The sequence below is a fragment of the Scyliorhinus canicula genome, chromosome 15 (genome assembly GCF_902713615.1).
Source record: "Scyliorhinus canicula chromosome 15, sScyCan1.1, whole genome shotgun sequence".
Classification (NCBI taxonomy): domain Eukaryota; kingdom Metazoa; phylum Chordata; class Chondrichthyes; order Carcharhiniformes; family Scyliorhinidae; genus Scyliorhinus; species Scyliorhinus canicula.
This window is the reverse complement of record NC_052160.1, coordinates 112220556-112237134: the sequence shown is the minus strand read 5'-3', so window position 1 is coordinate 112237134 and position 16579 is coordinate 112220556. Positions and strand designations below refer to the sequence as shown.

Genomic DNA, 16579 nt, shown 5'->3' with positions numbered 1-16579 from the left:
TAAATATATTAACCAGAGTTGGGGGACATGTACAACTGCCTGAAAATTCAACTTATTAAAGATACAACTTTGTTATTAATTATGTGAATTCTATGTTTAGCCTCACCAAAGTGTTGTAGAATTTGTCAAAAAGTGTTCACAGGGTGGTGAAGGTTATGAGTTGTTCAGTCAAGGCAGAGGAACTTGAGGTTCTATTGGACTTTGTGTTTTAATCCTGGCTTTGGACTTTCTGAATTTAAAACGAAATAGGACAAATTTGAAATGAAAGCAAGTACAATCACTAAAGGAATTAGTTCCATTCAAATGGTGGATAAAACAGGTCATGAGCGATCTTGAGATCACTTTATACTTCTTCAAGTAGTAAAATATGAACCCTCCTATTAAAGCGAAAGTAAAGAAAATTAAATAATCCTCAAATCCCTATTGTCCCTTGCTTTAAATGTTTTGAGTCTCTCAACCCGTACTCAGGTTAAATATATACATATAGTATGCTGAGATTATTTTTTTTACAGTGGGAATACACCTTGAAAATCACACTATTCTCACTGTTCTTTAACCTTCAGGAAAACTTGCAATGCATAATTTATCTCTTTGCTTCTTTTTTTTATGTCCTCTCGGCTTTTATTGAATATTCTTTCAAGATCTATTTTATTGCAAAATGGTTTGTAATACAAACAAAAATTAATTGAACAGCAGATATGACAAACTATTGTGTGTGAATTTCTTTGGTCTGGTCGTGGGTTTTCTTTCCACAGTTTTGTCTATGCCTCCCATGTCTCTAGATCCAAGGAACAGTGGGGCGGCTGGTGCTTCATAGATTATCCCAGAAAAACTTATTGGTCTAGACTTTCCAGCAAAAATAATGTTAATGCTAACAATGCTCAATGTCAGTAAAGAATAAGTCATGAAAGTAACATAGGTCAACCTTACAAACCGTTTAACATGAAAAACGGGAAGATAGAGAATGCTGGATTTCTAAAAACATCAAATTCCAACGCCAAAAATTTGCCAGGAAATATAAATTTAATGAATGACTAATGCCGTTCCTTCAGCACAGATTACAAAATCTGGGTCAGTGTTGTTCATGAGAGAAGGAAAGATATTAGAAGAATGCAGACTCTCCAACTAATAACACAACTAGTTTGAAAGGCAACATTCTTTTAGTTTTTTTTTCACTAACATACTGTTTAGGACCTGAGATTAATTTTGATCAGTGGATTTATTCTCACTGGTCAGAGAGTATCCATCTAAATGTTCCCAAGAAAACACTCTCATCAGGAAAGCTGAACAAAATCATATTGAGCGTATATTAATTGTAACATATACTGCTCTTTAACTTTATACAGAATATGAAACTGCTAACATCACAAGTGTCAGAACAAAATTATAACACAAAGTTGAGTTCTCATTATGATTGGTGTTTTCTTTTCCATGAGTACCTGTTGAATAACAAAATGGAGATGGTAAGTTTCGCGCTTTTCACCCATTTTTAATTCTAAATTAGTGCATTACAATTTTTAAAATGTAGAATTTGATGGTAATGCTCGCTTTTATCACCACAATATTTTGAGGAAACCATAAGAACATACCTTGCAACAACCTTCACCAAAATGTTCCACATTCACAATCATAAAGAGGATATATTCAGTGCTTGATGACGTTTTTTCTGATCCAACTTTCCTTAATTCTTGGCTACTTTTATAATTTTGACAATTTCAAAATGTTGGAATTTTCTTTCCTTCTTCCCTGTGGCGACTGATTCATGCCGGATTACTCCGTAGGAATTGGCAGCTCTCCACTGCCTCACCCACATCATTGTTTTCTTGGGCATGTTCAGTCATAGGCTATTCAACAGGACAGTCATCACAACCTTACTTGACCTTTTAACCTGAGGTAGTTTATCTCCACTCAATCACTAGCCCAGAGACAGGAAAACTAAACGGAGTTCCCCAATTGTTATCTGCCCAATCTTCTTGATTGAGTGTTTTAGTTTAGTTCTGGACAGAGCAGTGACTGTTGTTCACTAACTTGCTAAGTTAGTCCACAGTTCTAAATCACAGAATTGCTACAGTGCAGAAGGAGGCTCTTTGGCCCAGCTTGTCTGAACTGGCTCTCCGAATGAGCAACAGTTCCATTCTCCTATCTTCTCCCCGTAATCCTGCAAATTCTTTTTCTTTTCAAATAACAGTTCAATTTCCTTTGAATGCTTTGATTGAAACTGCCTTCATCATATTCTCAGGCAGTGCATTCCAGTCCCTAACCACTCACTGCGTTAAAAAGATTTTCCTCATATCGCTTCTTTTACTAATTACTTTAGTTCTCTGCCCTCGTGTTCTCGGTCGTTTCATGAGTGGAAGCTGTTTGGCTCTATCAACTCTATCCAGACCCCTCATGCTTTTCAATACCTCTGTCAAATGCCTTCACAGTCTTCTCTTCTCAAACAGCCCTAACTTCTTTATCTTCGTAACTGAAGTCCTTATTGCGGGGACCATTCTTGTGAATTTTCTCTGCACTCTCTCCCATGGCTTCACATCCTTTCTAAAGTGTGCTGCCGATACTGAATGTAGTACTCCTGCTGAGCCGAACTAATGATTTAAACAAGTTCGACATTACCTCCTTGCTCTTGTACTCTATGTCACTATTAAAGCACAGATATGCTATGTTTTATTAACCGCTTTATCAACCTGTACTGCCACCTTCAATGACTTATGCTCATATACACCCAGATGCCCCTGCTCCTCCACCTGCTTTGGAATTGTACCCTTATTTTATATCGTCTGTCAATGTTCTCTCTACCAGAACAAATCACTTCACATTTCCCTGCATTGAACTTACCTGCCACCTGCCCACCCACCCAACCAACTTGTCTATGTCCTTTTGATACAATCCTTCTCATAGTTCACAATGCTTCTGATTTTGTATCATCCACAAAATTTGAAGTTTTGCCCTGTACACCAAGATCTAAGTCATTAATATATATCAGAAAAAGAAATAGTCCAAAAGCTGACCCCTGGGAAACTCCAATACCAACCGTCCTCCGGTCCAAAGAACGTCAATTAACCACTACTCTCTGTTTCCTGTCACTCAGCCAATTCTGTACCCATGTTGTTAGTGTCCCTTTTATTCCACGATCTATAACTTTGTTCACAAGCCTGTGGAATAAAGAGCAACATTCTCCCAATTTTCCTTCAATCGTGTGTTTAATTCTTCCAATCTCAAAAGATCTTCTATAGCATGTAGGTGACATTGCCATTTCATAAATCAACTATGGAAAAGTGCATTCCTTCCCAGTTGAACATGCCTTTTTGATTCCAAACTATTGACATTAACAATTTGTGTAACTGGTATTGTACACTTAAGTCAGAAAACATTTTATCTACTATGGTCTTCCATACTTTATGGGATCATAGTGTACGAACCATAGTTGACTGTTTCTGACTATTTTGAATTTTGTAAAGATAATTGGAAGGTTACATGATTTGGAGAAACATTGACATCTATTGACTCACAGGAACAATGGTAGGTTGAGGTTCCTAGAATATGTTTTTAAAATATTTTTACTCAACATTTTCAATTTTATACATAACAAAAACAATAACAAGTAATAACCCTCCTAACAGCACCCCCTCCCCCCCCGAACCTGACCCCCCAGAACACCAAACAAAAAAACCACCAGCTACATCCAACCCCCCCCCCCCCCCCCCCCCCCCTTCTCCTGAACAACTAATGGTGGCCAGCTCTTTAAAAGTACAAAATAAACGGCTGCCATCTTTGGTAGAATCCTTCAATTGCTCCCCTCACCATGTACTTAACTTTCTCGAGAAGCAGAAATTCCGTGTATTCCCCTGGCCTTACTGAGGCGCTGGGTGGAGAAGCTGACCTCCAACCCATCGTTTGAACAATCAGCGAGGCAAAGGCCAAATTATCTGTCCCCACCACAGTCTGCAGCTCCGGCAGGTCCAATACCGGGACAAGGCTTCAGTTCGATTTGTAGGATCGCCGACATGGTGCCAAAGAAGGAGAGCCAGAACTCCATGAGCTTGGGACACGACCAAAACATGTGTACATGGTTAGCCGGGCCGCTCCCACAATGCTCACACTCATCCGCCAACCCTGAAAATAGCCTGCTCATCCTGGATTTGGTCAAATAGGCCCTGTTCAGTACCTTCAACTGTATTAGCCCTCACCTCGCACATGATGACGTGTTCACCATACCCCTAATCTCACATCCCACCCCCTCCTCCAGCACGGACCACAACTCCTCCTTCAACTTGGCCTTAACCCCCTCCAAGGATACTGCCTCCTCTGTTATAAGCCTCCCATAAATCCCTGAGGTATTCCCCTCCTCCATCCCTGCCAATGACAAAATCCTCTCCAGCAATGAGGAAGGCGACACCACAGGGAAAGTCGCAAAGTCGCTCACCTGTAAATATCAAACTGTAACCCTTGTGACATTCCAAATTTCTCCAACTCCTCGAAGCTCGCAAATCCTCCCTTCCAAAAACAAATCTTTCATCACAGCAACCTCCTTCTACTCCCATCCCCTAAACATAGCGTCCAGCCTTGCTGGCTCAAACATGTGATTTACACAAACCTGCACCAACTTCGATACCGCCTCCAATTTAAAGTGCTACTGAAATTGTCTTGAAATCTTCAGTACAGAAGCCACCACCAGAGTCCCCGAGTACTTTCCCGGAGAAAAAGGCAGTGATACCATCACCAACGCCCTTAGCCCCGGCCCTCCACACAAAGTCTGACTCCATCCATACCCATAAAGCCTCTGGATCCCCATACCATCCCAGCGCCTTCTCAGCGTTCGTCGCTCAACAATAATATATCAGACAAGCACCCCTCTGAAGCACTGTTTTCCGAATCCTAGTTACACTTGCCGCCCACTCTCCCAAAAAAGGATTTTGGCAAAACACCAGCAAGCACTAAAATAAAAACAGAAAACATGGCAAAACATTAATTTTCACCAACTTTATTCTGCCAGCCAAGGACAGGGGGAGACTGTCCCACCTCTGCAAGTCCACTTTAAATCTGCTCACCAGGCTCGTAAAATCTAGGGCATGATTTAACTGAAAGGGAACAAAGTCTCATAATGAGCGGGTTTAGTCACGTGTTTCCCAGCGCTCGCAGCCTCTGGAGCGAACCCCAGCCCCTCCCAAGCCCCAACGCACTAGGAGCATCCCCGCCCCTACTGCATCCCCCCAACACCCTTGCAAGGCACCCCCAGCTCAATTGCCACCTGAGAAAATTGCCAGCTGGGTACTTGACTGTGCCATGCTGGCATCCAGGTGGCACTGCCAGGATGGGCACCTTGGCTGTGCCATGCTGGCACCCTGGTGGCCCCAGCAGTGTCAGAATACAACCCTGAACTAAGGTCATGCACTTGGGGGCATCCAATTCCTTGGGAGACCTCGGAGGAGCACCGTTCCGTCTGGTTCCCATTTGTGGAGACCAGTACTGAAGGACGCTTACCCGAGGTCTCCGAGGCAGAGGGGACAGATCCCAAAGTCTTGGTTACCTCGGGAATCTGTACATTACAGCGAGACTCGCTGTCTCACTGTAAATGCAGATTTGCCAAAAGTGGTCCTGCTCACAATGGGCGGTATTCACATCTCAACATTGCGGGAGATCTTGTTAGATCTTGCGAGGTGTTTTGAGCCAGATAGATCCCGGGAGTGGGGTTTCCCGGCTTTTATCAGCCACGCTGCACCGCGGCGAGCTGCTTTGGGTGCAACCTGGCCATGAAATCACGTCCTCAATTTCCAAAGTCGGGCCACATGCACCCGTAAGTATCTAAATGGGAACTCGTAAGACGAAACAGCAACACCCCCTCCACATGACCCCTCTCCCAGCTGAGTTGCTGGGAAACACTCACTTTTCTCCCAATTCAATTTATATCCTGAAAAAGCCTCAAATCGCTTCAGCAATGCCATGATATCATCCATTTTAGGGGTGGGATCCATTAGAGATAAAAGAAGATCATCAGCGTACAAGGACAGCCTGTATTCAACCTCACCGCCCCACCCCTCCATCTTACTGTCTCTCTCCGCCTGTCCAAAGCCCTCAGGGCAATGGCTAATGACTCAAATTGCCAACATGAACAAGAGGGGGGACATACGTTGCCCCTGCCTCGTTAGGCTCGTGGAATATAATAAGTGATAACGTTGATGAGCCAGAATATAAAGCATGGAATATTAAAATCTTCTTGCCGTAAGACTGGACATGCTCACGTATTACCACAAAGCGATTCGAAGTCGAGCAACTCAAAACCTCGTAAATACTAACAGGTATTACTTTAATCTCTTACTTTAATAATAAATCTAACATTTGCATTTTACTACTCTACTCCTCGTATCACAGCTTATTTTATAGCTGTAATGAAGCACATTTGTAAAATGTATCAAAGATTGAATCCAATACAAGTTACTCAACTCAGCTAATTACTCTTGTAGTGTTTATTGCTAATTTAGAAAAAGGCCTCCTAAAAATACCTCAGGAAATGGAAATATAAATGATTCATATGGTGGGATTGTCTGGGAGATGGATGCCGATAATAGACATTTCAACATCTTTTTCCATTAAACCTGTTCAAACAATAACATCCTGTCCATGTTTGAGAAAACCAAATAAGTGCCAAATATCTGTTTTCACCAGGAACTAGGTTGGGCCCTTAGAGCTCTCAGAATTCAAACCCACTTTAAGTAAGGGAGCAAATTTTGTGTATTGACTCATGGCAGCACCCATTTCCCTTAAGCTTGAATGTAGTTGGCCTATGGCCACCACTCTTCAAAAATAGCAGAACACGTTAGGTACATATTTCTCACAGAGAACCACGCCATGTGAATCACTTCTATTTCCAGGCAGCGATCCTTCGCCAAATTGCGGCTCAAATCTCACAGTGCTCGATCTTCCACTCGGACTTTCGGGCCAATCTGAAGTACCAATCACACGTGCATGTTAAAACCTGACACTGTACGAAGACTGCATGGATTTCTCCAATCTCCACCCAAGGAGTGTGTGGTGTGTGTCGCAATTTATATTTTGCAACGGACATCAAAAAAAAAACACTACTGAAGAAGTGGACATAACAATGCGCTATGATTTATTCTGAGATTCATAATGATAGACTTGTGTTGTGTGCAAAGAAATTCTAGCTGTATTTGGAATGAATGAGCACTCACAATGGTTTGTTTAGTGGCAGTCCGGAAAGGAACGTCTACTTAGTAGAAGCCAAAAAGTTTTTAACTAACAGGGGACAGAAATTGAAAAGTGAACAAATGCTGCTTCAGTTGCAGAGAATATAGTTAGACCTCATCTCGAGTATTGTATTTAGTTTTGAGCACCAAACTTCACGAATAATATATTGTCTTTGGATGAGCAGATCATATGCACCAGAAAGATACCACGGCCGAAAGGGTTGAAGACAGGTTGCATAAACTTGGCTAGTACTCCCTTAAGATTAGAAGGTAGACATCCTGTTGCTATGGAGGCGATTTTGTGCCCGAGTTCACCGTGAGCACAATGGCAAATCTTGCGAGAAACGGAAAACGAGATTTTCACTGGCGAGATCTCATTTTCTGACTTCCCCGTCCCTCACCGGTGACATAATGAGGTTCCTGCCCTTCTCATTCAAATCAATTTAAATGCAGTTAAAGGCCCTCCCTGCCAGATATTCCTCCCAGGTATGGAATTCTCCCGCCACGATGGCAAGCTTTCCAACGGATATTGAAAAAAAACCAAAGCAGTCGGGGGGAATCTGCTGGGGGTGAAAGGTAAGTATAGCCACGGGGTGGGGAGGAGGAGGGAATGAGGGACATGCCCAGGGTGGCACTGACAGAGGGCTGTGCCAGGAGAACCATGGAGGAGGAGGGAGGATGTATGAGTAGGCAGAATCCAGTGGGGTGTTGCCCCAGTGCTGTAGGGGGGAGGGGGGGGGGTTTGCCCCAGTGCTTTGGGGGAAGGGTTGCTCTGGTGCCTGTGGGGGGTGGAGGGGTTGCCATGGTGCTTGTGGGGAGGGGAGAGGTCCCCTATGTCTGAAGGGGGATGGTGGGGAGTTTTGTCTTAACTCAGATCAGGAAGCCCTTTATAAAAGGCGCTATGATCTCTGTGGAGCCTCTGTGTTGTCAACTCTATCAGGCCGCACACTGCTAGCATGACGGCGGAAAGCACATCCTCAGATTTTCTGTACACAGAGTGCCAGAGAATCTGGAGAGGAAACACGGCTATGCAGCTGGAGAGCTGCACAGCGGTCCCCCCCCCCCCCCCCCCCCCCCACCACCAGCCAACACTCCAAAAATAGAGTGGAAAATTTCACCCCATGTTTTTAAGGGACTCTGACTAAAGTTCAGAAAGTATTCTGTTGCCGGTTGCAAATTTCAATTTGAAGTCATATTGAGGCGCTGTTAAAATAAAGAGCTTCACGCCCTTTATTTGTCCATGGAAAGAAAAAAATGTGAATTCTTCTTAAAATTCAGATTCATGGTAGACTTGAGATTCAGATTCAAGCAGGGCAAGGAAGGAAACATTTATAGATCATTGATATGGATGAAAATTTACTCGTGAAGTTAAGGTCAATATATGGAAACATAAGCATTTTGCCACATGTGGAAAGAAATCAGGAGAATGTCAAGGGAAAATGGTTTTCCAACACTTGCTTGTTCTTGAGTGAGTGAGAGTTCAGCACAGCAGACAGAGATTGCAATGACCTTTTAAAGATGCAGGATATCCAAACCAAACACTCTTCCCAACCCTCTTCAAACAGCTCATGCTGGCCAGCTCCAGGGCTGCTTGTCCTCATCTAGTCTGGTACCCCGCTTCCATCCAGGGCTTTAGAAAAAAGGTGCAGGAGTAGGCCATTTGGCCCTTCGAGCCTGCACCACCATTCAATATGATCTTGGCTGATAATGCAAATTTAGTAACCCACTCCCGCTTTCTCTCCATACTCCTTAAACCCTTTAGTCGCAAGGGCCACGTCCAGCTCCTTCTTGAATATGTCCAATGAACTGACCCCAACAGTTTTCTGAGGTAGAGAATTCCACAAGTTCACAACTCTCTGAGAGAAGAAGTTCTTCCTCATCTTAGTCCTGAATGGCTTACCCCTTATTCTTAGGCTGTGACTTCTAGTTCTGGACATCCCCAACATTCTTCCCGCATCGAGCCTGTCCAGTCCCATCAGGATTTTATATGTTTCTATGAGATTCCCTCTCATTCTTCTGAACTTCAGTGAGTATAACCCTAGTCGATCCAGTCTTTCTTCATATATCAGTCCATCCATGCCGGGAATTAGTCTGGTGAACCTTCGTTGGACACCCTCAATAGTAAGAATGTCCTTCCTCAAACTAGGAGACCAAAACTGCACACAATACTCAAGGTGTGGCCTCACTAATTTCATGCTTAATTGACTCCACCATTTTCCCCACTACCAATGTCAAGCTAACCGGTCTATAATTCCCTGTTTTCTCTCTCCCTCCTTTTTTAAAAAGTGGAGTTACAACAGCTACCACTTCCACCGTCTATAAAATGCTGGAAAATGAGCAATAATGTGTCCACTATTTCTAGGGTCACTTCCTTAAGTACTCTGGGATGCAGAGCATCAGGCCCTGGGGAATTATTGGGTTTTAATCCCATCAATTTCCCCAATACAATTTGCTGACTAATAAGGATTTCCTTCAGTTCCTCCTTCATGCTAGACCCTCTGTTCCCCTAGTATTTCCGGAAGTTTATTTGTGTCCTCCTTAATGAAGACAGATCCAAAGTATTCATTCAACTGGTCTGCCATCGCTTTGTTGACCATCATGAATTCACCTGATTCTAACTGTAAGTTATTCTATTTGTCTTCATCGGTCTTTTTCTCTTTACATATCTATAGAAGCTTTTGCAGTCAATTTTTATGTTTTCTGCAAGCTTACCCTCACATTCTATTTCCCCCTTCCGAATGAAACTCTTTGTCCTCCTCTGCTGAATTTTAAACATCTCCCAGTCCTCAGGCTTGCTGCTTTTTCTGGGCAATTTATATGCCTCCTCTTTGGCTTTAACACTATCCCTGATTTTCCTTGTTAGCCATGGTTGAGCCACTTTCCCCGACTACCCTTGCACCAGACAGGGATGTACAAATGTTGAAGTTCATCCATGTGTTCTTTAAAGGTCTGCCATTGCCTATCCGCTGCCATTGCCTATCCGCACATCTTATACCATCAAAGTTAGTTTTCTTTAAGTTCAGGACCCTAGTCACAGGGCGGAATTCTCCGCTCCCCACGTGGCGTGGGAGAATCGTGGGAGGGCCTCCCGACATTTTTTACGCCCCCCTGGCGCCCCAGCGATTCTCTACCCCTGCCCCCTCTCGGAAAAATCGCCACTCACCGTTTTGCACAGCGAACGGCGATTCTCCGAGCCCGATGGGCCAAGCAGCCGGCCCTTCACACCCGTTTCACCATGGCAGCAACCACACCTGGTCGCTGCATTGGGACAGGAGCACCGCGACTGTGCTCTGGAGGGGACAGGCCCGTGATCGGTGCCCACTGATCTTCGGGTCTGCGTCCAAAACGGACGCACTCTTTCCCCTCCGCCGCCCAGTAAGATCAAGCCGCCACGTCTTGCCGGGCGGCGGTGGAGAAAGGCGGCACCGCGCATGTACGGGTTCGCATCGTCTCCGCGCTGATGTCATCCGCGCATGCGCGGGTTCCTGCGCATGCGCAGATGACATCCGCGAAGCACCGTTCGGGCATCATTTCCGGCGGCCGAGGCCGCGGCCGGGCACGACGGGGGCCCGCTCCTAGCCCCCCGGGAGGGGGTGAATTAGGTGCGGGGAGCGGGCCCCGAGGCCGTCGTGAACCTCGGCCGAGTTCACGACGGCCTCCGCGATTTTTGGAGCCGGCGGAGAATACCGCCCTCAGACTTTATTGAGGGGAAAGTCGAGAAACTGATATTAGTGGGGATACTGAGGAAGTGAGCAAACTAATCTGATGGACAGTAGGACCCTGAGGGTAATGTGTTCACAGACAAAGAACAAAGGAATTTAGCAAAGCCTGGCTAGAGACCCTTGGGGGAGGGTAGCCTCATGGAGAGAATGGTGAAAAGGATGCTGGGTAACAAGGGGCCCAGGATAGAGAAATGCAAAGTGACCCAATCAGGATATATGGCCAGGTCAGGAGGTGTATAGAATGACCAATGGGGAGCTTATATGTGAATCTTACTGTGATTTTGAATATATCTGTCGAGACCCTTTGTCTTCCCAGTCTCTTTATCCTGGGCTCTGCAGAAGACAGTGTGTGTGTCCTGAGGTCCTATGGATTGAGTCAGCCTTGCAAGTTAGTTATTATTAAATGATATGATACCTGCAAATCCATCTCAGATTTTATTGAATCTAGACTGACAGCAGAATAATCAGGGATTAACAATACAATTCTGAAGGAATTTAGGACAGATAGAAAGTGAAGGGTAGACTTACAGGGAAAGTGCTATATCGGACAAATACCCAGACAATTATGCTGTGGATTCTCATTAAAAAGGAGTTTCATCTCTATGTCCTTTACTCCAGCTTCAGAAAGCCATTCTCCCACTGCATCACTTGTCCGTTTCCCACTTGCTGGATGATGTACCATCAATTTAACGTGAGACGAGTTACTGTACAAAAGTATGGCTTGAATAAGCTAGATGTTAGCCCTGCGGTCGACTACAGTAAATGTACGACCACAGGGCGTACTGGGTATTTATACCCCGCCCTGGAGGCGGGGTTAACTCAGCCTCTCGACCAATCGGGGAGCTGTCACATGACTGGTCTCAACCAATCGGTCGAGAGGCACATGACCGACCAGGGCCAATGGTAAGCCAGTGTTCTGCACCAATGGCAGGCAGCTATGTTAATCATACCACTACACTGGAATTGTCGTCTTTCTAAATGAGTCAATCGATTTAGGCTGAGGAAAGGTGCTCATCTGGAACTTGCCAGAAACTCATTTCGATTGGTTTCTTAGAGCTGGAGAAAGCGAGGACTTTTATTCAAATGCAAATCGTAGACAAGATAGGAGAACAAGAGTCTTTATCTCATGTCCCACTGTTGATCTTTATGTTTCCAGCTCACCACATGTGTCAACATTTTGGGGCTCGCACTCACTGAAAAAAACTGTTAATTTAAAAACTCCATGCACAATTCAGCACCAAGGATGAAAATGGAAAATGATTGGATGAACCCCCAATAAAATGCCATAGTTGAGGGGTATCCTATTTGGAGAAGCAGCAACATACATTTATTAACAAACCCAAATCAATGATGCACAAATAAAACTGATACAATAACAAGTGTGAGAGTTGAACATTCGTTCCATTTCACACCCTGTTGAGTTGTAAGGATTTGAGTTTCTTCGAATGATGATTTACTACTCACTGATAGACTACTCAAAATCATGAGGGAGCTGGACAGAGTAGATAGGGCGAAACCATTCCCGCTCGCAAAAGAATCGAAAACCAGAGGATACAGATTTTTTATTTTTTTATTTTTATAAATTTAGATTACCCAATTATTTTTTCCAATTAAAGGGCAATTTAGCGTGGCCAATCCACCTACTCTGCACATTTTTTTTGGGTTGTGGGGGTGAAACCCACGCAAACACGGGGAGAATGTGCAAACTCCACACGGACAGTGACCCAGAGCCAGGATCGAACCTGGGACCTCAGCGCTGTGAGGCGGTTGTGCTAACCACTAGGCCACCGTGCTGCCCTGGAGGGTAAAGATTTAAAGTGATTTGCAAAAGATGCAAATGTAATGCGAAAAAAAAGTTTCTTCACACAGCGAGTGGTTTGGGTCTGGAATGCTCTGCCTTAAAGTCTGATGGAGGCAGGTTCAATCGAGGCATTCAAGAGGGTATCAGATAATTGTTTGAAGAGAAACAATGTGCAGGGTTTGGGGGAAAAGGCAGGGGGATGGCACTAAGTCATGTTGCTCATTTGACAGCCGGTACAGATACGTTGGGCCAAATGGCCTCCTTCTACACCATAATTCTGCAATTCTGTGATACGTTTGCCTCAAGCATAAATGTCAAAGACTAATTGCTCATTCATGAAGGCAAATAAAGTCATATCAATCACACATTAAATCCTGATACAAGCAGTATGCCTCTTACTTTATACACAATACAAAACTGTCGACCTTACAGGTATCAGAATAAAATATAATACAGTGCTCGGTTCTCACCCGCAGTGGTAATGGCTTGAGGTCTTTCAGCGCCTGTTGAAAAATAGAATGAAGTTCATTTTGATGCAGAAGTTTAAAAAGGATTATTCATCTGTTTCCCCCAGCTCGGCAAAATCATTGCACTGCTTCCATCACATCTGTTCCCGCCCCCATAACATTTGTCCAGCAAAATATTTGTTTTTAGCATTCAAGTCTCACTTTTTTCTTCTTGAAAGGAAATGTTAAAGCATGAAAAATTCTTCCATATCAATCAGTAGCAGGAAGGATTACAGGGAAGGAAGGGAGACAAGTCCGCACAATACTCAAGCCATTTCTAGGGCTTGCTTTCTGTAATATAGAACCATAGAATCATACAGAACAAGGAGACATCTCGCACATCTTGTCTGTACCAGGTCTTTGAAATAGTTATCCAACATTTTCTTAATTCATCAGTGAAGCACCTTGGAGCATTTTTCTCACCTAAATGTGATTTCCAAGGGCAACCTGTTGTTATCAGTTGGTCACAAAATGCTAGATTGTTCAATCCACCAGGATCAATCCAAACAAAGACATAAAATCTAAGAGAGGGCAGCACGGTAGCATTGTGGATAGCACAATCGCTTCACAGCTCCAGGGTCCCAGGTTCGATTCCGGCTTGGGCCACTGCCTGTGCAGAGTCTGCACATCCTCCCCGTGTGTGCGTGGGTTTCCTCCGGGTGCTCCGGTTTCCTCCCACAGTCCAAAGATGTGCAGGTTAGGTGGATTGGCCATGATAAATTGCCCTTAGTGTCCAAAATTGCCCTTAGTGTCGGGTGGGGTTCCTGGGTTATGGGGATAGGGTGGAGGTGTTGACCTTGGGTAGGGTGCTCTTTCCAGGAGCCAGTGCAGACTTGATGGGCCGAATGGCCTCCTTCTGCACTGCAAATTCCATGATAATCTGGCTATCATTCTTTTTCTGTTATGCACATGGTTCCTCTACTGAACCCACAGTATTAATACAGTCATGTTGGTAAGTGATTTTACAAAAAGTATATATAATGTCACGCCTTTTTCTATTCAAAGATAAAGTGAAAATATCTCAGGATCTCTTCACAGTCCATGTGCGTTTAACAGGGAAATTAAGATGCTTGAAGTTCCTTTAAACTGCTTTTACAACATCCTCATGGCACGCTTTCAAATTAAGAATGGACATTGAAGACGACGCAGGTTTTTTGCCACACAAGTAAAAAGAAGTACTATAAATAGGAACAAGGGGAGAAAAGCTTAACTGAGCACAACATCCTACAGCAGTGGAATTGCACAGCCCAAGAATGTTATGGCCCACCCCATTCAACAACAAGAATTTTGAATATAGGTATAGTTTATAGAATACTGAGACCCGCTAACTGAATTCCCATTCGTCAAGTTACTCTCCTATATGCATGCCTGCTTTCTGGACGTACTGGACTCGTACGTTCTTGGCACTTCCTCCAACCCGGAGTTGGATCCTCCATATTCCTATTGGGACATCTCCTTGGAAGGCAGAAGTCTTTTTGCCAGCCAAAGAGAAGCAACTCTGCTCCCAGCCTATCTACCAGTCCGGGGGAGTCTTGAATAATAGCAGCAAGTTTTGGTGCCTCCAGACCTCCGGCTGCAGGTAGCCTTTGTGTTATCTTTCCGAAGCGGAATTATTTTTAAAAATTCTGATTATCTGACAAGTTGCACAGTATATCGATCTGAGTGGGGTTGCACATCACCAATAAGCCACCAATATTCTCAACCTCCCTCCTACACCAGTCGAACATTGGCTTCTCAGACTAACAGATATTGTGACAAGAATAGAGGATCATTTGTCAATGGATTCTTTGCGTTAAATTACAGCACACCCATACATGGGTGAACATGTAGCATGTAGTCTGCCACTGGGCCTGTACAACATAACATGCAAGAAGGCGGGTGGGGGCGAGGCGGGGGCGGGGGGGGGGGGCGGGGGGGAGATGCAGGAAACAGCAGAAGGCAAGTGACGAAGGAGCACAGACTTGAACACATGTTTAACACCCACTCACTCCAGGTCAGCTGTTAATCTTCCCTGGTTCTGGAGGGAATTCGAGCTATAACTTTTAGTTTGTCTCTCGCGAAATTAGCCCTATCAAAACGATGATATGGAGTTTGACATTTCCGTAACATTATACACAGGATTGGGTAGAATTACAGTGTGCACTGTCTGACAGGACAGGCTGAGACATGTAGTGAGTGAACAAACTTAATTTTCCAAAGAACAGAATAGTAGAGTGAAAACTACTAACAGGTTGCCCGATCCTTAAGAATGTGATGATGCCTTTAGCAAGAATGGACTTTTTTCCCCCTTTTATAATTAGGTTCCCAGGTTAGCTGTCACATGGACAAATACAGTAAAGTTACCCCTACAATACTCTCCAATATCTCAGAGGGCTAGGGAAACCACAAATAGTTCAAAATTCTAGCTTGCACTTCACTTCACAAGTTTTTACAAATAGATTTAGAGTACCCAATTATTTTTTCCAATTAAGGAGCAACTTAGTGTGGTCAATCCACCTATCCTGCACATCTTTGGGTTATGGGGGTGAGACCCACACAGACACGGGGAGAATGTGCAAACGCCACATGGAATGACTCGGGGTCGGGATCGAATCCGGGTCCTCGGCACCGTGAGGCAGCAGTGTTAACCATCACTCCACCATGCCACCTTGAAATCACAAGTTAAAAGGAAATGTCCACTGACTATGACTCTTGAAGAGATTAAATAGGCCAATAGAGATTAAATATTAAATAGACCTCCCTCTCCAGACCTCTCAACCCCCAATGTAATTTTTCCTGTAACCAACATTCACAGAGGACTAGATTTTTGAACTGTTCATTATTTCCTTATGCCCCCGTGATGAGACCATCAATTCATGCGACACGTGGTTAGAAGTGAACAGTGGCTTTAATCGTCTTGCAACAGAGCCTGCCTGTGACGGGATGAACTCTAGTTGAACTGGCAGGCAGGCTCCGACTGCCAAGCTTTATACAACCAGTGGGGAGGTAGGAGTCATGGGCGGAGCCAAGGGTGGAGCCCAGTACAAACTTCCGTACATTCCCAGTACACCTCTCCCTAGGGGCAGAGCCGCGCAACTGCTCGTGTGCCGAGCTTACAGAGGCATGGTACAACATGTGTGATAACAGTGTGAATTATGCTATTATGATTCACCACACCCCGTGAAACATTAAAGCTACCAACTGCATTAATGAGAGTTATTGTGATCAATGGATAGAAAGCCATTTTACTGCAATAGAACTGGATTTCACAAGTGAAGAAAAGTGATACTTCTGTTATACTGACCCTTGGCAATATTCCATCTGGAGTACATTCAGTTTTGGACACTGAATCTGAGGAAGGGTGCA

General features: G+C 44.2%; 1 protein-coding gene across 1 annotated transcript in view; it reads right to left on the bottom strand.

Moving 5' to 3' along the window:
• Positions 1–1284: 1284 nt before the first annotated feature.
• LOC119978787 (peptidase inhibitor 16-like) overlaps positions 1285–16579 on the bottom strand; it is a 28006-nt gene continuing 12711 nt past the window's right edge. The window contains exons 5-6 of the mRNA XM_038820665.1: positions 13199–13231; positions 1285–1439 (exon numbers count right to left, since the gene is read on the bottom strand). Coding sequence (XP_038676593.1) covers positions 1339–1439; positions 13199–13231 — 134 coding nt within the window. The 3' untranslated portion in view covers positions 1285–1338. The remainder of the gene's footprint in view (positions 1440–13198; positions 13232–16579) is intronic.